Source organism: Hemibagrus wyckioides, linkage group LG05, assembly GCF_019097595.1.
Source record: "Hemibagrus wyckioides isolate EC202008001 linkage group LG05, SWU_Hwy_1.0, whole genome shotgun sequence".
NCBI lineage: Eukaryota > Metazoa > Chordata > Actinopteri > Siluriformes > Bagridae > Hemibagrus > Hemibagrus wyckioides.
The window spans coordinates 13036507-13058430 of record NC_080714.1 but is presented as its reverse complement, the minus strand read 5'-3'; the positions used below and the strand labels follow the sequence as shown (position 1 = coordinate 13058430).

The following is a 21924-nucleotide window of genomic DNA, read 5'->3' as shown; positions in this document are numbered from 1 at the left end:
CTCACGATGGATGTTGTCCACTTTGTTGATAAGCCCACGCACGACGGTCATCTGTGTCTGAAATTCCGCCGTCAAAGCCGTCTTGCTTTAAGAAAACTTGTCATTTGTGGCAGTTATTCAGTCAACAACTGGACAGACAATGCCACTTTTCTGCAAACCTATATGCATTTGGCTTAATTAAGCTCAAACGTCAATAAAAATTGCACAGTTGTACTGCATGCACAGCACACGGTATTAAAAACCTAACCAACCTCTAAAAAGACTGAATGGACATGTGCAAGACAATTACTCAACTCACAGCAGCAGGTTGTTGCGCAAGCATCTTCAGGATGTGTTGGATAAACCAGTCTGTTCCATGGAGGCTCTACCTTACAACTTACAGGAGTTGGACTTAAAGGTGCTAATGTCTTGGAGTCGTCAATCAGGATTGTTTTTTGAAGCAAAGTGGTATCTACACAAAGTTAGGCAGGCAGTATTAATATTTTGGCAGATTGGTATAAAATGCAAATGGTAAATTTATTTAATATAGCCCTCCCCTAGAATGGGTGAGTGATTTTATTTGGCTTGTAGGGGGTGGGATGTGGGACGTAATCACCAAATTTAGTGCAATATTTCAATGATAATCCTGTCTTAAATTTATTTGCATAAATCAATCTCCATCTCAATAAAATTGATTGGCAAGTGGCAGCCATATTATGTGAAAAAATGAAAAAAATGAAACAGCCTTTATTTGTCACATATACATTACAGCACAGTGAAATTCTTTCTTCGCATATCCCATCCTTGGAGGTTGGGGTCAGAGCGCAGGGTCAGCCATGATACAGCGCCCCTGGAGCAGAGAGGGTTAAGGGCCTTGCTCAAGGGCCCAACAGTGGCAACTTGGCGGTGCTGGGGCTTGAACCCCTGATCTTCCGGTCAACGACCCAGAGCCTTAACCACTTGAGCCACATGTCAACATGTGTTTGATAATTATTAAGCTTTGCTGAGTAGTTTGCCACCAAATATGTGAAGATATGCCCAAAATCCTAAAACTAATTCAGGCTTTACATATTATGCAAGTTAGCAAAAATGTAAGAGGGCAGTATTAAATGTATTATTAGGCTTTTTTGTTTGGGAGAACTCATTTTGTTTATTGGACTAATGGTGCGACCTGTGTCATTGTCTTGCTGCATAAAGTGCCTCCAAATAAGGTTAAATGCATTTCTCTATAGATTGGTAGACAGAATATTCTGTAGACTTCTCAATTCCTTCTTTTGCTACCATCACGAGTTAAATCATCAGTGAAGATTAGCGAGCCTGTTCCAGAAACATCCATACAAGCGATGGCACTATGTCTACTGTGCTTGCCCAAATAAACTAATATGTTTTGGATCACAAGCTACATTTTGGCATTTCCATCACCTTAGTAGAGGTCTCTTCCTGGTATCAGTCAATAAAACTGCCTTCTTCAGTGGATTGTGATAAATTCACCATCTCCTGTGGAAGTTGTTGGTGATGTCACTGTTTTGGTTTGTTTGTTTGTTTTTGTTACAGCTCTCACAATGTTTCTGTCCCTAATGAGCAAGCCTAAGGCAACATGGCAAGCAAAAAACTCTCTAAAACGAGGAAGAAAGCTTAAGACAACCAGATTCAAAAGGGAACCCATCCTCATCTGGGTGCCACTGGATGTGATTACAGTAATACCTCACAGATCCGCGTCTCATGATTCGCGGATTCACTGATCCGCGAAATTTTCTTTGGAACCTATCTAATTTCCATCTGCAAATTTTTCGCAGACCCACTAATTTTGTGGCAATTTATACATTTTCATGCTTTTTAATGCGAAATTATTAAAAAAAAGTTTAGTTTATTAATTTAGTAATATAAATATAAAAGTAAAAACAACAAAATATCAATATAAATAAAATATAAATGCTATTTTAATGATATTGAACGTCGCCGATTATGACATGCTGTTGGCTGAAAGGGTTGGAAGTAGCCAATCACAGAGCATTAACAGTTTTACCTAGCTGCTGATTGGCTGGTAGCTATGATGCTTTGTATGCGTGATGTCGCGACTCATCTCACCCTGTCCCATGCTCTGTTCTACACGCGTGTATATTCCGTGAATAAGTGATCACAGTGATTTTTCCCTTGGTTTTTATATAGATACTGTACTCTATTTTTATGTCAAACATTTTTCTTTTTAAGGGTAATGAATTAAGCTAATTTCAAATGAAATTAAAGTGTTTTGGGAGCATGATTGGGGTCATATTGAGGGTTTAAACTCTAAAAATAAGCATTTACAGTTATAAATAATGTCCTTTCTTCCACTGTATGTAATCAAATGGTGTTGTGTAACCGGGAGCTTTTGAGCAACTTCAGATGACTAAATCAGTGTAAAGAAACTAAGCACAAACTGACTGACACAACAGCAGTTCAAAGCTGGTGCCAAAGTCTCTGAGTGATTCTTATAATATTTAACAACAAATGTAGTCTTAACATCTGAAACTGAAGGCAAAAACCAAGGGTAGTTGCTATTTATTGTTCAAACATTCAAACAGTTCAGAGCACACCTAGGGAACAAGAAACGCCTGTCAGTGACATATTCCAAATTTTTTGCTTATCTAAATATTGGGTGGTCTAATAAAGTGTGCTATGTTTGTCTATGTTTGTGTTTGTCATGAAAATATAAATACATAAATAGGAAATAAAAGCTGAAATTCTATACTTACCTGCATGGGCAGTGGTACGAAACCAAAGAATTACCGGGGAAGCTCATACAAACCTGAGGAGAACATGCAAATCTCCACACAGACAGTAACTCAAGCTCAGGAGTGAACACAAGATATTGTGTTAATTAAATGGTAACAATCCCAATTAAGTCCATTTTAGTTCTAGGCTGTAATAATATAAAATGTAAAAAGGTTCAAGGAGGTAAATATTTAAGCATGACACTGTAATTACCATCACATGACATGTGAGTGGTGTTAGGCATCCATTTCTGTATATTTCTGTTTATAATGTTTATTATGCAAACACAAAGACATTGCTGGAAACTGTAGCCTTAGCTCTTCACATTGTAACACTGCATGAGTATTATAAAAACTCGTGTATTTAATATAAAATATAAAAAGAGATTCTTAGGTGAAAAGAGCCTGAGTGAACATAAAGTCATCAGTCCAGTTCCCGTGGCTGTTGTAAAAGGGAACTGATATAAGCAGATAATCTGATTGATACTCAGGTAGCTCTGACATCACTTGTAACAAAGATAGTCCTGTCCATCTTGAATCAGCCAGGGGAACTTGGTAAGACATTATTTATGAAATGAGTTGACAAGTGTTTAAAAATCTGTCATGTTTATTGACTTGTAATGTCCTTGCTGATTTAGTGGAAGCTCATTCTTACGTGCAAAATTAATTTAAAAAATCATGAAGTTTTAAATTAAAATATAGTTGAAAAAAGAAGAAAGTGGTATAAAGACAGTATATTGTCATCATTCATGAAGTCTACATTCATGTAACATATAACAGTGGTTCTTATTGGAGTCAGGGAGCTCTTAAACTGTAAAAATCCCCCCATGGTTCCCAGAGGCCGCTTTGAGAACCACTGAAATACAAGATACTCTAAATGAAAGTAGAATGGTTGAGCATGGGAAAAAAGCAAGGATATTCCAAAACACACACACACACACACCCTTCATTCCCCCAAGAATACAACACATGCCAGTCTACTGTCCATCTTCCACCTGGGGCATATTCACCACCCCCTCGGCAGTCTCAATGCTTCCAGTTACATTAGCATTGTTAGCATTTTGCAGGAACTTTCTCAAGTCCTTCAGAGCAGGCTTGAACATCTGGATGAGGGCAAGAAGGGTGGCCTGTGTACCTTCAAGGGCTTGTGCTTGTCTCTCTTGGGCACAGGCTTGTGCTTCCTGTGAGCGGCGGATCATCTGCAGCAGGTCATTCTGGTTCTCCAAATGCTGGGCGATTTCACGCACATGCAGGTTGGTGACACGCTGCTCCTGCAACAGCTTGGCAGAGTTCAATGCAATGCGGCTCTTCAGCTCCTGTGGCTTTACTGAGCACTCAGACTGTGCTGCCAAAACCTCCACAGGTGCTTCAGTCGTAACAGTGACTGGTGTCTCTGTTGTGCAGTACTCTACCATGCCCTCCTCCAGAGTGTGGTATGTGGTCTCAGCTACTGTATCACACAAATAATCTTATTAAGCACTAGTTTAAAACACTAAGAGCTGTTTTCTGAATACATTTGCAAAAAAGTATCAAAAGTAGGTCTCGGAATCTTAAGAAGACATCAAATGCTATTTATCCCTAAATGATACTAAAATTAAACTTTTAATTTAGTAATAAACAACCCCACATTTTTTAAACACATTTATCAATCTGCAGTGAAGGTTCTTTCTATGAGATTCAACTTAAATAAAACAGTTGAACTGAATAGAAAGACGAGACATCCTAGAAATTCAACCTCATAGTATGTTATCTTTTGATAGTTGTTCATGAGTCCCTTGTTTGTCCTGAGCAGTTAAACCACCAACTGTACTTTAGAGAAATTCTCCAGGTCCTGCACATTCTTTGCTTTTCCAGCATCTTCTGCATACTTTACTCCTTTCCAACACTATGATGTTGAAATCCATCTTTTCCCAGTGAGAATTTTACATCCCTTAGCTCTTAATATATCATTTTGCCTTCTTAAGAATGAATGAAGTAACTGTATGCACCTTTTGTAATAGCTGGGTATGAGTCCTTTAATTGTCCTAAGTGCTAAAATATAGATTTCAAAATCATATAGCCACTTTTGAGAAGGGGTCAAACAGGGACGATTCTAGGATTTTCATTTAATGGGGGCTCAGCCCCCAATGAGGGTATAATAGTAAAAAATAAAAAGTAAATAAATAAAATCTATTAAGACTATTAAGAATCAGTCTATTAAGAACAATCTATTAAGAATCAAGTGTATGTAAACTTTTGAATCGGTTCATCTGTAAATTCAGGTATTACTGTGTCTTTTGAACTACATGCAAACATATGTGAAAGGTATGAAATTTTTGCAGATTAAGCAAGGTGTATGTGCACTTATGACCACAACTATAGCTGAGGATGGAAGCTGATGGAAAGTGATAAAAGGCTTGTTTGCTCTTTTTCCAGTTCTCTTCCATCTTCTTCTTCTTCTTTCGGCTTTTCCCTTCAGGGGTCGCCACAGCGAATCATCTCTCTCCACCTATCCCTATCTTCTGCATCCTCAACACTTACACCCACTAGCTTCATATCCTCATTTATTACATCCATATACCTCCTCTTTGGCCTTCCTCTTTTCCTCCTGCCTGGCAGCTCCATGTCCAACACTCTCCTACCAATATCTCATTAACTCACTCTCCCTCCTCTGGACATGTCCAAACCATCTTAACCTGGCCTCTCTAACTTTGTCCCCCAAACGTCCAACATGAGCTGTCCCTCTGATGTACTCGTTCCTAATCCTGTCCAACCTGGTCACTCCCAAAGAAAACCTCAACATCTTCAGCTATGCTACCTCCAGCTCTGACTCCTGTCTCTGTCTCAGTGATACTGTCTCTAAACCATACAGCATGCCCAGTCTCACCACTTTCCTGTACACCTTCCCCTTGATTCTCACTGAACTTTTTCTATCACACAGAACTCCTGACACCTTTCTACACCCATTCCAACCTGCCTGCACTTGCTTCTTTATCTCTTTCCCACACTCTCCATTACTCTGGACTGTTGACCCCAAGTACTTAAACTCCTGTACCTTCTTCACCTCTTCACCCTGTAATCATACTGTTCCACTTCCCTCCCTGTCATTCACACACATGTACTCAGTCTTACTATGACTGACTTTCAGACTTTGTCTCCAGCGCAAACCTCCACCTCTCCAGGTTTTCCTCCACCTGCTCCCTGCTCTCACTACAGATCACAATGTCATCTGCAAACATCATTGTCCAGGGAGACTCCTCCTCTGACAACTGGTCCATCACCATAGCAAACAGGAAGGGGCTCAGATCCCTGATGCAGTCCCACCTCCACTTTGAACTCCTCTGTCTGACCTACAGCACACCTCACCACTGTCCTGCTCCTCTCATACATGTCCTGCACCACTCTGACATACTTCTCTGCTACTCCTGACTTCCTCATACAGTACCACAGCTCTTCTCTTGGCACCCTGTCATACGCTTTCTCCAAGTCTACAAACACACAGTGCAACTCTCTCTGACCATCCCTATACTTCTCCATCAACATTCTCAGAGCAAAAATTGCATCTGTTGTGCTCTTTCTGGGCATGAAGCCATACTGCTGCTCACAAATTTCCACTACCTTCCTTAACCTAGCTTCCACTACTCTTTCCCATAGCTTCATTGTATGGCTCATCAACTTTATCCCCCTATAGTTGCTGCAACTCTGCACATCACCCTTATTCTTAAAGATCGGCACTAATACACTTCTCCATTCCTCAGGCATCTTCTCACTCTCTAAAACCCTGTTAAACAGACTAGTTAAAAATTCCACTGCCGCCTCTTCTAGACACTTCCAGACCTCCACCGGGATGTCGTCAGGACCAACTGCCTTTCCACTTTTCATCCTCTTTAAAGCCTTCCTGACTTCATCCTTTCTAATCTTATCTACTTTCTTTTCCACAGAGTTCACCCTTTCTACTCTTTGTTCCCTCTCATTTTCCTCATTCATCAGCTCTTCAAAGTACTCCTTCCATCTCCTCCGTACACCCTCCTCACTTGTGAGCACCTTTCCATCTCTATCCTTAATAACTCTAACTTGCCGCACATCCTTCCCATCTCGATCCCTCTGCCTAGCTAACCTGTACAAGTCCTTCTCTCCTTCTCTAGTGTACAACTCATCATATGCCTTCTGCTTGGCCTTAGACACCTCCCTCTTCACTCTGTGCTGTAACTCCTTGTATTCCTGTCTATTCTCTTCAGTCCTGTCCATGTCCCACTTCTTCTTGGCTAACCTCTTCCTCTGAATACTATCCTGACCTTCCTCATTCCACCACCAAGTCTCCATATCCTTTTTCCTCCTTCCAGATCACACACCCAGCACCTTTCTTCCCAAGTCCCTGATCACTTCTGCTGTAGTTTCCCAGTCATCTGGCAGCACTACCTGACCACCCAGAGCCTGTCTCAACTTCTGTCTAAATTCCTCACAACATTCCTCCTTTTTCAGCTTCCACCACTTGGTTTTCTTCTCCATCTCTATCTTTGACCTCTGCTTACAGACCATCAAAGTCATCCTACACACCACCATCCTATGCTGTCTGGCTACACTCTCTCCCACTACCACTTTACAGTCACTAATCTCTTTCAGATTGCCTCTTCTACATAGGATGTAGTCTACCTGTGTGCTCCTACCTCCACTCTTGTAAGTCACTCTATGCTCCTCCCTCCTCTGAAAATAAGTGTTAACCACAGCCATGTCCATCCTCCTAGCAAGGTCCACTACCATCTGTCCTTCAAGGTTCCTTTCCTTAACTCCAAACTTGCCCATCACCACCTCATCACCTGTGTTCCCCTCACCAACATGTCCATTAAAATCTGCTCCTATCACCACTCTCTCACCTGTTGGAATACTCTCTATCACCTCATCTAATTCACTCCAGAATCTCTCTTTCTCCTCTAACTCACAACCTACCTGTGGGGCATAACCACTAACAACATTCAACATCACCCCTTCAATCTCCAACTTCAGACTCATCACCCTGTCTGACACTCTCATCACCTCCAGAACATTCCTCACAAACTCCTCCTTCAGGACCACACCTACCCCATTTCTCTTACTATCCACACCATAATAAAACAGCTTGAATCCTGCTCCTATACTACGAGCCTTGCTACCCTTCCACCTGGTCTCCTGTACACACAGTATATCCACCTTCCTTCTCTCCATCATATCAGCCAGCTCTCTACCTTTCCCTGTCATAGTACCAACATTCAGAGTTCCTATTCTCAGTCCTACACTCTTACCTTTCCTCTTCTCTCTCTGTCTACACACTCTCCTTCCTCCTCTACTTCTTTGACCAACAGTAGCCCAATTTCCACCAGCGCCCTGTTAACCCGGGCCTTGACCGATCCGGTATGAAATTTAGAGTACTGACGATACGCATGGTTAAATTTGGCAATGTTTTACGCCGGATGCCCTTCCTGAGGCAACCCTCTCTATTTATCTGGGCTTGGGACCGGCACAGAAGTCACTGGACTGTGACCCCCATGGCTAGATTTTTCCAGTTCTCTTCCATGTGGACTAGTTATACTTATTCATATTAATAAGTGCATATTACTCTATGTGACAGATGTTAAAGGCATAACTGAGACTTTGGTTTTCAATTTGGAAACTTTTAGACCCCTTAGCAACTTTAATATAAAAAGAGGCTATCAAGAATTATAGGAAATTTTTGAGCATAAGTTAGTAATTATCCTGAACTCAACACGACTCACAGTCAGTGTATAAAGTCTGACTGTTATGTAATTCAAATTAATTAAATTACTTTATTAATATTAATCTACCAAAACAGGGGTGATGGTGGCTCAAGTGTTTAAGGCTCTGGGTCATTGAACGGAAGATTGGGGGTTCAAGCCCCAGCACCGCCAAGTTGCCACTGTTGGGCCCTTGAGCAAGGCCCTTAACCCTCTCTTCTCCAGGGGTGCTGTATCATGGCTAACCCTACAATCTGACCCCAACCTCCAAGGATGGGATATGCGAAGAAAGAATTTCACTGTGCTGTAACGTATATGTGACAGATAAAGGCTATTTCTAAGGAATGTTCCTCTTTATTCTTATTTGTTTTATATTTGTTTAATAAAAATATGTTTTTTTATGTTTCTTTGGTCTTTGGTGTTCATTTACAAGAAAGCAGGAAGTGGTCAGTAGGTCTAGATTATTTTTTAAACAGTATTGCTGAAGTTTCCAAACAGAACAGACCTTACCATCAATACACAACAAAGACTTGCTCTCCTGATCACAGGTATGCCAGAGAAACAATAATTTGTCCTCTTTTGTGTTGACTGGAATATTTTATGTACAGCTATTATTTTAGAGCTACTGCTCTGCTAATTCAACTTTCACAATCTGCTCAATGAAATCGATGAAAATGTGGATATAGGTGTAAGACCTCCAACAACATATTGGCTAATATTTCAGTTTTATTGTCCAACCCTAAAATATTGCCCAGCCCTAAAATACTGTCATTAATCTGTGGCATCTTCTTTATAGCAAAATATAGTTTCAGGTAAAAGTAATAAAGTAAATAAAATAATGAACCAGGTCACTACTCAACACAGGAAAATTGGTGATTTAGTCTGTGACTAATCAGACTTTTTCCCCAATAATGGTCTAAAAGGCTTACCTTCTAGAGTTTTCATATCACAGGCAGCACCAGGTGTTGGCTGAATATCTGCTGTACAAAATAAAACAGTATAAGAATCCTGCAGAAGTTTAACTTGCTTTATGTGCATGCTGTATACTTATTGAAATTGTTATTATTATTAAATGTTATTGTTTGTATAGTTATGCATTATATTTCAGCATTGCTATTGCAGCGTTGCTAAAAATACCTTAGACTTTGCTATGTACCTGTACTTTGCAATAAAGTTGTATCTATCTAAGCTCTGCTAAAATAAATTTAAAAAATTGTGAATTTACATGTATAATGAAAAATAACAAAAAAAAACAACTTGTAACCGTGACTAACCAGAAAATTTATCATAATTTCACATGAATTATTTTTTATTTAATAGATTAGATTCCACTGGCAAAAAAGTATTGGTTCTGTAATTTTACACAAATTAACAGACAGTGTTTGTACATTTATAGATGCTTTCATAACAAAACCTTTTTTCAGTTTTGTTCAGTATATAATATCTTTAAGCATTGGTAAGCTATCAATATACAATTTTTAGCACTGAAAAAAAGTCATTGTTATTGCTATTTTCACAGAATGAAAGTGAAAAATGTAATAAATCATTACAAAGCTGAAAAGTTTGAACAGCAACAAACTTTTGGGTCATATAAAAGATGCAGTCAGGAAATGGACATCGGATAGAAAGAACAGCACAGTAAGCTAAAGGGGTCCGGGTGGAATTTCGGAAAAGATCACAAGTTTACTTTCACATGAGCACCGGAGACATGGGAACATTCTAATATTGTTGTAATATTGACAGCTAATGAGAAAGAATAAAGGACCATCCACAGTCACAATGGCTATTTATTATTTTTATTATTATTAATTAATAATAAGTAGACCACCATTTGCATTTAATACAACTTCTAACCTTCTTGGAATAGATTCATACAACTTCTAAATATTTTCTAGTGTAATTTTGTACCATTTATTTAGAAGAATATCTTCTAGTTGCTTCAGAGGGGTTGGAGCAAGAAACCTGCTTCTGACTCTTCTATCCAAAATTTCCCACTTTAGTTCGAAGATATTCAAAGTCAGGTGATTGAGCTACACTATATTGCCAAAAGTATTCGCTCACCCATCCAAATAATCAGAATCAGGTGTTCCAATCACTTCCATGGCCACAGGTGTATAAAATCAATCACCTAGGCATGCAGACTGTTTTTACAAACATTTGTGAAAGAATGGGTCGCTCTCAGGAGCTCAGTGAATTCCAGCGTGGAACTGTGATAGGATGCCACCTGTGCAACAAATCCAGTCGTGAAATTTCCTCGCTCCTAAATATTCCACAGTCAACTGTCAGCTGTATTATAAGAACGTGGAAGTGTTTGGGAACGACAGCAACTCAGCCACGAAGTGGTAGGCCACGTAAACTGATGGAGCGGGGTCAGCGGATGCTGAGGCGCATAGTGCGAAGAGGTCGCCAACTTTCTGCAGAGTCAATCGCTACAGACCTCCAAACTTCATGTGGCCTTCAGATTAGCTCAAGAACAGTGCGCAGAGAGCTTCATGGAATGGGTTTCCATGGCCGAGCAGCTGCATCCAAGCCATACATCACCAAGTGCAATGCAAAGCGTAGGATGCAGTGGTGTAAAGCACGCCGCCACTGGACTCTAGAGCAGTGGAGACACGTTCTCTGGAGTGACGAATCGCGCTTCTCCATCTGGCAATCTGATGGACGAGTCTGGGTTTGGCGGTTGCCAGGAGAACAGTACTTGTCTGACTGCATTGTGCCAAGTGTAAAGTTTGGTGGAGGGGGGATTATGGTGTGGGGTTGTTTTTCAGGAGCTGGGATTGGCCCCTTAGTTCCAGTGAAAGGAACTCTGAATGCTTCAGCATACCAAGACATTTTGGACAATTCCATGCTCCCAACTTTGTGGGAACAGTTTGGAGCTGGCCCCTTCCTCTTCCAACATGACTGTGCACCAGTGCACAAAGCAAGGTCCATAAAGACATGGATGACAGAATCTGGTGTGGATGAACTTGACTGGCCTGCACAGAGTCCTGACCTCAACCCGATAGAACACCTTTTGAATGAATTAGAGCGGAGACTGAGAGCCAGGCCTTCTCGTCCAACATCAGTGTGTGACCTCACAAATGCGCTTCTGGAAGAATGGTCAAAAATTCCCATAAACACACTCCTAAACCTTGTGGACAGCCTTCCCAGAAGAGTTGGAGCTGTTATAGCTGCAAAGGGTGGACCGACGTCATATTGAACCCTATGGATTAGGAATGGGATGTCACTTAAGTTCATATGCGAGTCAAGGCAAGTGAGCGAATACTTTTGGCAATATAGTGTATGTTATAGTTCATACTGGTGCTCCTCAAACCAAAACTGAACTGTTTTGGCTGTGTGTATGAGTGTATGATAAAAACATTTGGACCACAGCATGCACCTGATCACTTGAATTTCCAAATACTTGCTAGCACTAACACAACCTTGTAGGCAAATATGGGGCCAGCAGAATACCAAGATTTAGATTTGGAATTCTGGGCTGGACTGTTGTGAATGGTTGGTTGAGCTAGTTGGATGTCATTGAAGGTTAAAGCTTTTCTCAGTTTAAGCAAGTTTTAGCTTTTCTCAGTTTCTTCTCAGTTCGTGTTTACCCTCAGTTTGGATATTGTTGAGGGAAATTGTTCAGGGAATCAATGGCCCCTCTGTCCTTGATTCCCTGAAAGATTTCTTAGCTTGCTTTGATGACAAAAGCAACAGAGTTTGAGCCCTCCTTTTATCAACAAAGGACAAGCAAGCACTCTCCTTTACCGTCATCAAGTGGAATCCACTCTGGGGAGGGTTGACATCCACAGAGCTGCAGGTCTTGACAGGGTCTCGAGACGAACACTCAGAACATGTGCTCACCAGCTTGCAGAGGTGTTCACAATCATCATCAACCTCTCATTACAGTCAATTTCTCCTTACAGCTTACTACTGCAACCTCTCCACAGACTGCAACACATCAGAATAGGCAATCATACCTCCTCCATGCTTGTTCTGAACAGAGGTGTACCGTAGGGCTGTGCGCTTAACCCTGCCCTATTAACTCTCTTCACTTGTGGCTGCAGCCCAACTCATTCCCCCAACTCTATAGTAAAGTTTGCTGATGACTATCTGAGTAGGACTTAAATCTGACAATGAGGAAACAGTCTACACTGAGTTGATTCAACATCTGATTCAGTAGTTTATAGACAATAACTTGGTCCTAAAGACAAAAAAATAAACAAACAAAGAAATCATTGTAGACTACAAGAGATTCAGCAAGACCACCAAACTCCCTCTGCAAACAACATCTGGGTCCTTGGAGTCTACATGGCAAAAGATCTCACACGGTCCATCAACACCTCTCACCTGGGAAGAAAGTAAAGGCTATTCTTCCTGTGGAAACTTAAACAGGCCAGACTACCTACACAGCTCATTGTAAATTCCTACCACAGCACCACAGAGAGCATACTCACATACAGTATCACATTGTGGCATGCTAGATGACTGCAGAAAAGTCCAGCAGCATCATAAAAGACTCCATTCACCCAGGATACAAAATGTCTGTTTCCTTACCATCTGGAAAGAGGTACAGAGCAATCAAGTCACTAGTGGTGGCTTCAATAGGGTGCACTGGGGCGCTGCCCCCTTAAAGAATGCTACTTTAACACATTAGAATAATTATATATTTTAATAACAAAATAAAATCATTTAGTTCTACTATTCCATTGTTAGTTATATTATCATTTATTTAAAACAAAAAATCATAACTGTATTTCGTTCATGTGTGTGTGCGGGGCGCCGGACAAACAAGTGTGTACGTCAGTCCATAAACTTTTGAAAAGCATGCGATTTGAGGGTGAGCTCTAATTGGCTTGTTTCAAATTGTCCTTGGGGCGCAGCACTATTTTCACACTTTGCAATCAAGTGATTGCAGTTGAGCTTACACTCAGTGCTTTTCCAGCACTTATTGAATGCATTGGCATTGCTGTCAGTGTAAAAGAGACTGGTGACTGAGATGGCTCACTTTAACCAGAAGAAATTTGCAAGCCAGAAAGAAAGGGGAGCAAAATTTCTTTTCAAATAGTGCCACTGGCCTGTGATCAGGCAACTTTCCAGTGTGTGCACGTGTGCGGTTTTTTTTTTTAATGATTACCTTCATTACTGATAATAAACCTACACTGAATTCAAATTCACTGATTCATAGTACATTTATTGCTTTAACAGTTGACCCATCAGACTTAAACATGTTCAATATTTTATCTAAGCAGTAATGATACATAATCACCTGATAAATGGCTATTTAACAACATGCATTAACAGTTTGATTTTAAGTTTGTTTAAAATACCTAAATGTCTGAAATAACTCAAACTTTCTGATTTATATATTAAAAATCTATGCGCAACAGACTACATGTCATCTAGCACAGTTGATTTTTAAACCATCTTAAATGTTAAAAAAACTCCTTACAGATTTATTTCAGGAATGTTATTTAAATTTGTACAATAATATTTTGGCACAATATTGAAGCCATAAAGCTTTTTTCCCCCTGAACTCCTGTAGCTCAAACCACACATTTTTTTAAAAATCAAATTTGTTTTAGATTAAAGACCTTGAAATTTGTAGGTACTAGCGAAGAATGGTAGAAAAGACATATTGCATGCACTACAAGGAAGAGCTTAAATAGAGAGTGCTTGTGTGTGAACCTTGATCTGCTTTAAATCTGGGTATTTGATGCATTTTTTGCAGTGTGGCAGGGTGCATTATCCTGCTAAAAGATGCCACCAAAATTAGGGAATACTGTTGCAATAAAGGACTGTACTTGTTCTGCCGAAATATTTAGGTAGCTAGTACTTGTCAAAATAACATCCACATGAATGGACGGACCCAAGGTTTCACAGCAGAATATTGCCCATAGCATCTGACTGCCTCCACTGGCTTGCCATCTTCCCATAGTGCATCTGGGTGCCACCTCTTCATCAGGTAAGTGATGAGCATGCACTCAGACATCCACATGATGTAACAGAAAATGTGATTCACCAAACCAGGCCAACTTCTTCCATTGCTTCATGATCCAGTTCTAAGCCCCAGCCAGCATGGCCACTCTGACTGTTCAGTTGCTATGCAGCCCCATATATGATTCAAGCTGCAATGCATTAACTATCATAGCCAGCATTAACTTTTTTGCTTCCCATATGTCTCTGGCACTCATATCCCTGTTGCCAGTTAATCAGGTGTCCTTTCTTGTGCCACAGGTACTAACCAAGGCATATTGGGAACACCCTACAAAATCTGTTGTTTTAGAGATGTTATAACCCAGTTATCTAGCCATCACAATTTGGCTCAAAGTTGCTTGGATGCTCAGACTTGCCCATTTTGCCTGCTTCCAACACGTCATCTTCAAGAACTAATTGTCCACTTACTGACTTATATATCCCACTTGAAATGTGCCATTGTATTGAGATAATCAATGTTAGGAATTACTAAAGATTGTAAAAAGTGGGAGGTGGGTGGGTTCTTAATAAGAAACAGACAGAAACTCAAACCCCATCCATATTTGTTCTTACAGAATACGGTTCTGCGTTTGGCCACTGCTCAAAACAACCTATTCCTTTTTTTGTTTCAGAATTTCAACAGTGGGGATGTGAAGTAACCGTAAAGTTGTTTAGCTGTTAATAATAAAGTCGCGATAACAACATTTTATAACATTTGCTGTAGTGTTATTGTGTTACAAATATAAGCGCCAAATCTCGCTGCAGCAACGCCACTGACTTACTCTGCGTTAATGTAACGGTAGTAGTGGCTGTGCTAATGGGCACCGGCACCGCAATCTCCGCACTCGGCTCTCCCGATTCTCCAGCAGGCAGACTGATGATAGTGGCTTCACCTAGCAGGTTACAGATGCGTTGCTGCATGGCAGTAAGAATAACCGGTACCGTGGTGCAGTCCCCCGTGTCCTCTATCGCTGCGCGAGCCTGCGCCACTTTCCGACGAACCTCGGTTTTCAGATCAGACCATTTCTTCTTCACCTCGACAAGCTCGCGCTGGCAGTTGGTCACAGCGTTTACCCGCTTCAGAATCTCAAGCCATGCGTTATTTTTGGCGATGTGAGTGACGCCAGCATTGAAGTGGTTCACCAAAATGTGTTTTTGCTTTTCCATCTCCTCCACGATGATTTCCACCTCTCTTTCAGAGAAATTCATTTTTCTCTTCTTTGCCTGCGATGCCATAATATTTTAAATGGGACTTAAGGAAAGTATTTTAAAAGTGCGTAGAATACGTAAAAATAGTAAGTTTTTCTTGACTAAATTACGCAACGTAATGGCTTCCTGAATCGACTTCTGTGACGACGACGTCTACGGCCGTAATATGTAAAACTCCACCTACTTGTGCAACACGGATTCTTACTCGTTGAACCGTTTCCGAAATTGTGACGTTTGCTGAGATTATTGGAGAAACTAACAATCACTCAAACTAGTCTGAAGCATTTAAGATGGTCCTCTTGGAGTCTATTCTGTATACTGTACAAGTGCATACAGCAGACTAGCTAGGTCAGTTTTTGTTTATTACCATGACTGAAAACAATTACTTTAACAGGAGAAAATTATTTTAACAGGAGTACAATGGCAGATATAATCATGGCAAAATTATCGTTGCTTTGTTACTTAAACACAATTTAAAGTTAAGAAGTATAGTTGTGGGGTACATTATTTAATAATTTACAGTTTTATCTGTGCACTATTATAAATCTAAAATGCACATAAATGAACACAAATGAAAATGTATTAATATTTCACATGGATAAACTAACAGGTGCCTGAACTGCAATTTTATAGCTGCTTTGATTATTTTTTTTATCAAATAAGTATGGAAGAAGCTAATTTCTACCAGATAATAAAGGAGAAATTAAGAGAATATTTTCTTTATTTTTGACAGCAGCATTCTGACACAATTCTGACATAACATTTCAGTTTTACACTTAGTACCTTAAATGTTTTCCCCACATGTCTCAGATTTTTTAAGACTTATTTCAAAATTCTTATTTATCCTAAACTATTGACTAATTATCTCAAAATAAAAATTTTGACTTAATATCTGATATTTTAGATTTACATAAACTTGGCATCTCAAATTCTTTACCCAATATGTCAAAATTCTTACTTATTACCCCCCAAATTTTAAAAAGTTTGGTTTGTTATCTCACAAATTAGAAAACAGTGGATATATAAAAGGTCAATACAACCCTGTTAAGGGTTTTTGTAATATAGAAAAATGACAATTGACTACTTTTAACAAAAAAAAAAAAAAGGTAAGGGTGTGCATACTAAACATACAAGTATGTTTAAAAATATATTTGTGTTACAATTGATTTTTTTTGGTTTCTACATCACATTTAAGGTGGGAAAAGATCTGAGATGATTTATGTGTAGAGACTATACAGTGGGTTAAAAATTATTCAGACCTCTTCAGGTTTTGCACACTCTCTTGTGCTATAAATTACATTTTTATGATTATAAAATGGTTCTAGAGTTTATTTATTTATTTATTTTTGGCAAATTTAGTATTTAGACATTTTATTCAAAAGAAGCACTGTTGGCAACAATTAATTCAATGAAATTCAACTTGATTTGTAGAGTGCCTTGAACAATGGAAATCGTCTCATAGCAGCTTTATAGGAATATAAAAATTTTAAAATGAAATTTATATTTATCCCTAATGAGCAAGATTAGGGCAATGGAGGCAAGGAAAAAACACCTGAGACAATATGAGGAAGAACCTCAGTCAGAACCAGACTCAAAAGGGAACCCATTCTCATCTGGGTGCCACTGGAGAATGTGATTATAAATGTCCTTTCTTCAACTGTATATTGTCAAATGGAATTGCATAACCAGGAGCTTTTGAGCTACTTATACATAATGTAATTTCTGAATTCATTATAGATTTAAAACTAATTTCTTCCTGCCTAAGCCATGAAATGTTCAAAGATGAAGACCTGAGAGCAAAAATGTTGGATTGTTTTTGTTTTGTTTTGTCTTCAATTAGGGTGGAGAGATTTTCTGTAGTTCATGAGGCTTTGCATACATGCTACTTGAAATACCAAATTAGTTTGATTCCAGTTTTATTCTAATAGCCCTAGTGGTCTGCATATTGTGTGTGGTCATTATATCAGGATGCTATTTTTTTATTATTATTAATAAAATTATTAATAAAATACTGATGTAAATATGGTTAAATCCATATGGTTAAATATGGTTCAATCCACAACTGTATTTCATTTAATATCTGCACTATACGTTTAATTTAACGTATTGTATTCTATATTTAACTTTCTCTTCTTTGTTTCAAGTTTCAAAGTTGTCTCTAAAGCTTTGACTGATATATTTGATAGACCCACAATAATGTCATTCTTCTGTAAACTGGATGTTCTATAATTGAACCCCAAATGAGCGGTATAAAGTGTTGAGCAGTATTCTTTGATCAGTGACACCTTCACTTCATCTGAACAGAAACTAAACTTTCATTAGAGTATATTCGGGTGCATATACATCATACAGCGTTGCCTTTCAATGTCCTCATCATCTGTCATGTTCTCAGTGACAAAAGGTCCAAGGTGTAAATCATAAAAACACTCTCATTAGGATTATATAAAATATCATGTTCAGAATCATAATTAGAACACACAGTTAAGAGTTGCCTAAACACCACAAGATCATCTGCATATATAATATGATTCACTAAAATATTCCCAATCATACATCCAGTTTTACAGGCATTCAAACATTCAGATAGATCATCCATGTGCAGATTAAACAGAATTAGGGACAAAATCCCTCCTTGTCTCACACCATTACTAACCCCAAAAGGGGCAGAAACTTTATTGCACCATTTTACTTGCATCGTCTGGTGGGCATACCAATAAACCAGAATTCTCACAATGTATTCTGGCACTTCTCTTTGTCTCATTTTAAAAAATATCTTTACATGGTTAACCCAGTCAAAAGCTTTAGATGCATCAATGAAACAAATGCAAAGATCAGTACCATGTTCTGCTTTAAATAAACACATTTATCCCAGCAAGATCTTTTCCAACACTTTAGACAGAACACTAGCTAAGCTATGGGCCTATAATTATCTAAATTACCTACTGTTCCAACATTCAATATGGTAACACACCATGGATCAGAAGGCCAGTGAAACAGACAGCCAAAAGTGGGGCTATCCTCTTACTTCCATATTTAAAATGTTCAGCAGAAACATTATCTAGGTCACTAAATTTGTTATGAGGCAATTTGCCTATAGGCTCACTATTAGATCATTAACTTTAATATTGTCCACATTATAAAATTCATTTTCGATACAAATAAATAACTCAGCAATATTTTCTGCCCCAGAAACTCCATCTAAAGTACAGGGAAGAGATACCCTGCAATTATTAAAAGTTCAGACTTCTTTTCAAAAATCAGTAATATTGTGATTTAACAGCTCCATAGCCATAGAACCTTAAGGTTTACTAATGTTCAGATAAAGGGAATAGCATACTTATATCTTGCATTTGCAGACTTCTTATACTCAAGCTCAGGCACTTGCCTGGGTCTACCTGAGATAACCCATAATTTAAAAGCTTCCAGCCAGACAAAGTATTATTTATTATACCCTTAAATAAAAAAAAGGCTTACTACAGTCATGCAGGGCATTTACTATATCATACTTTTATTTATCAACATTTATCAACATAGAAACAGGTATGGGATCAATTGTTACTGTATCATATAAGATACTCATACCCCTCAACAAGGCATGTGCATCAGCTGTACTAATACAATGGTCCAACCATGATGTTGTGTTCCAAGCCTCACTAACATAAGTATAGCTATCTACAGGCAAAAACAATTAACTTGACAAAATGAGCAAAACTGAACAATATGACTAGAAAATAATGAATTTCTGTCTATATCTCCAATGACATACACTCTAGAAATAGTATAAATTTTAATAAAAGAACTGAAAAAGCTAGTCTATTTAAATACTCATCTTCATTATGATGGCATTCATAAAGTGTATACACATTTAGAATAATACATTTCTTACCTTAATAGGTAATCTGTATTGCAATACACCACTTAACATCCAGTCTAACCATCTTAACAAGTGACAAACATTTTTTTTTTCCAAAGTATGGCCACAACTCCAGATATCCTTTAATTAAATCTATACCAAGATCTGTTGTGGATTCACCAGCACTATGAAAATTATCATTAAAGGAATTAAAGTTATCCAGATGTTGTATTGCTAAAATTGTCTCTTGCAAGCATAAAATGTTACAGGTTTTATCCCCAACACTCTGGCCCACACGCAGACCACAACAGTTGTATGACACAACCCGAATGTCCATGGGGGGCAACAATACTTGTTTATTTTACCCAAAGGCGCACAAAGATCTGTCTATCTGTCTGTCTGTCTGTCTGTCTGTCTGTCTGTCTGTCTGTGTACCTATTTATAAGATAATGGCCTGAGATAGCTTCAGACTGTGAAAATGTGACTACATTTCCTTTTCTTATTCCAAAATTTTGAGGGCAAGAGTATGACCTCCATTATTAGTGGATCCTCTTACGTTCTGATTAACTACTACTGAATCTAGATCAGACACAACTGCTGTTCTCAGAAAGTCTTCTGAAATTTCAAAATTAATATTAAAGTCTCCAACAATTAATTCGTTATGAAAATCATTAACAATGATTTAGTGAGAGAAACAGCTAGGCTTGAAATGAAATCTGCAAATTCACAGAGGAGTTCAGAGTATGGCCCTGAGGGTCTGTAAAAAACAATTCGTGCAATCGTCTCAATGGACTTTTTTGTGGATACATACTGTATGTTAGGTTAGTATAAAGAAACTCGTTGAATTCATGCATATGTTGTTGTGTGACACCTAGATTACTATCAGAAATAACTGCAACATGTCCTCCTCTGCATGTAAGCTTCATTTAATGCTACATACTCATGTGGTTTAATCCATGTTTCTGTTAAACATAGTACATTAAACTACTCATCAGTAAAAGTTCATCAACAATAAATACTTTAGATAAAAGAGCTCTGATATTTAACAGTCCTAGCTTCAGATCAAATGTACTGGCTGTGCATTTACTATGATATAGTATTATGCTAATCAGGTTACTAAAACAACAAATGTTTCTACATTTTTGTTTAGCTCAGGGAACAGACACAATATTGTGAACCATGTGTGATGACTAACTGCAGCTAGCAGACGGTGATTTAGCCTGCTTCTCTGCTCCCTGACCTTGGCTCCGGATTGTCACAGACTACTTAGGCTTGTTCTGAGGCCATGTATACTGTATGCCACTGTACACCATGTATACTATGCTGCAAGAAATGAGAGCAGCAACTTCCTGAGTGGGATGGACACAGTCCCACCCTAACAGGCCAGCTTTCCCCTTAAAATTGCTCCAATTATCAATGAAGTCCATATTTTCAGAGCACATCCTGTGCATCCAGCACTTTAGCAACCATAACCTGCTGTAATCTTCATTGTCAAGCTGTCAGTTTGCCCACATTTGGCAGAGCATAGGAAGCCAGAGACAACAGAGCAGCACACAAAAAGGAAAAAGGTAGAGGGAACATATGCAAAGCAGTACTGAGACTTAACACCCTACTTTTCATAATTACATCACATTCTCACACTCAGAGACAGATGTGAATGACATGAATTGGATGAGCTTGTTAGTAAAGTTCATGTAAAGCTCTGGTTGATCGGCAGGGAGAGTATACACCGATCAGGCATAACATTATGACCACCTGCCTAATATTGTGTTGATCCCCTTTTACTGCCAAAACAGCCCTGACCTGTCGAGACATGGACTCCCTAACTAGATCCCTGAAGGTGTGCTGTGGTATCTGGCACCAAGATGTTAGCAGCAGATCCTTTAATTCCTGTAACACGCCCAGCCATCAACATGATGTAAAAGAAAACATGGGTCATCAGACCAGGTCACCTTCTTCCAATGCTCCAGTTCCAATGCCTATTTTTGGCTTTTTTGGCGGTGCACAGGGGTCAGCATGGGCACCCTGATTGATCTGCGGCTATGCAGCCCCATACGCAACAAACTGTGATGCACTGTGTATTCTGACACCTTTCTATCACAACCAGCATTAACTTCTGCAGCAATTTGAGTAACAGTAGTTCGTCTGTTGGATTGGACTAGATGGGCCAGCTTGATGCACCATGTGCATCAGTGAGCCTTGGCCATCCATGACACTCTCACTGGTTCACCACTGTTCATTCCTTGAACCGCTTTTGATAGATACTGACCACTGCAGACCAGGAACAACCAACAAGAGCTGTTCCAGTCTTCTAGCCATCACAATTTGGCACTTGTCAAACTTGCTCAAATCCTTACGCTTGCCTATTTTTCCTGCTTCTAACACATCAATTTTGAGGACAAAATGTTCACTTTGTTGCGTAATATATCCCACCCACTAACAGGTGCCATGATGAGGAGAAAGAAAG

At 39.0% G+C, this 21924-nt stretch overlaps 1 protein-coding gene across 4 annotated transcripts; it reads right to left on the bottom strand.

Moving 5' to 3' along the window:
* Positions 1-474: 474 nt before the first annotated feature.
* naif1 (nuclear apoptosis inducing factor 1) lies at positions 475-15754 on the bottom strand. 4 transcript variants are annotated; one of them, XM_058390207.1, is made up of 3 exons: positions 15178-15754; positions 9370-9420; positions 475-4179 (listed from the first exon to the last, which is right to left on the bottom strand). In XM_058390207.1, exons 1-3 carry the CDS (start codon positions 15629-15631, stop codon positions 3710-3712), a joined length of 975 nt encoding a protein of 324 aa, XP_058246190.1. In that variant the 5' UTR covers positions 15632-15754; the 3' UTR covers positions 475-3709. The 4 variants fall into 4 exon arrangements, with proteins under 4 accessions (XP_058246190.1, XP_058246189.1, XP_058246191.1 ...); XM_058390206.1 differs by having other exon boundaries at positions 475-4182; positions 9370-9417; XM_058390208.1 differs by having other exon boundaries at positions 9370-9417.
* Positions 15755-21924: the final 6170 nt, after the last annotated feature.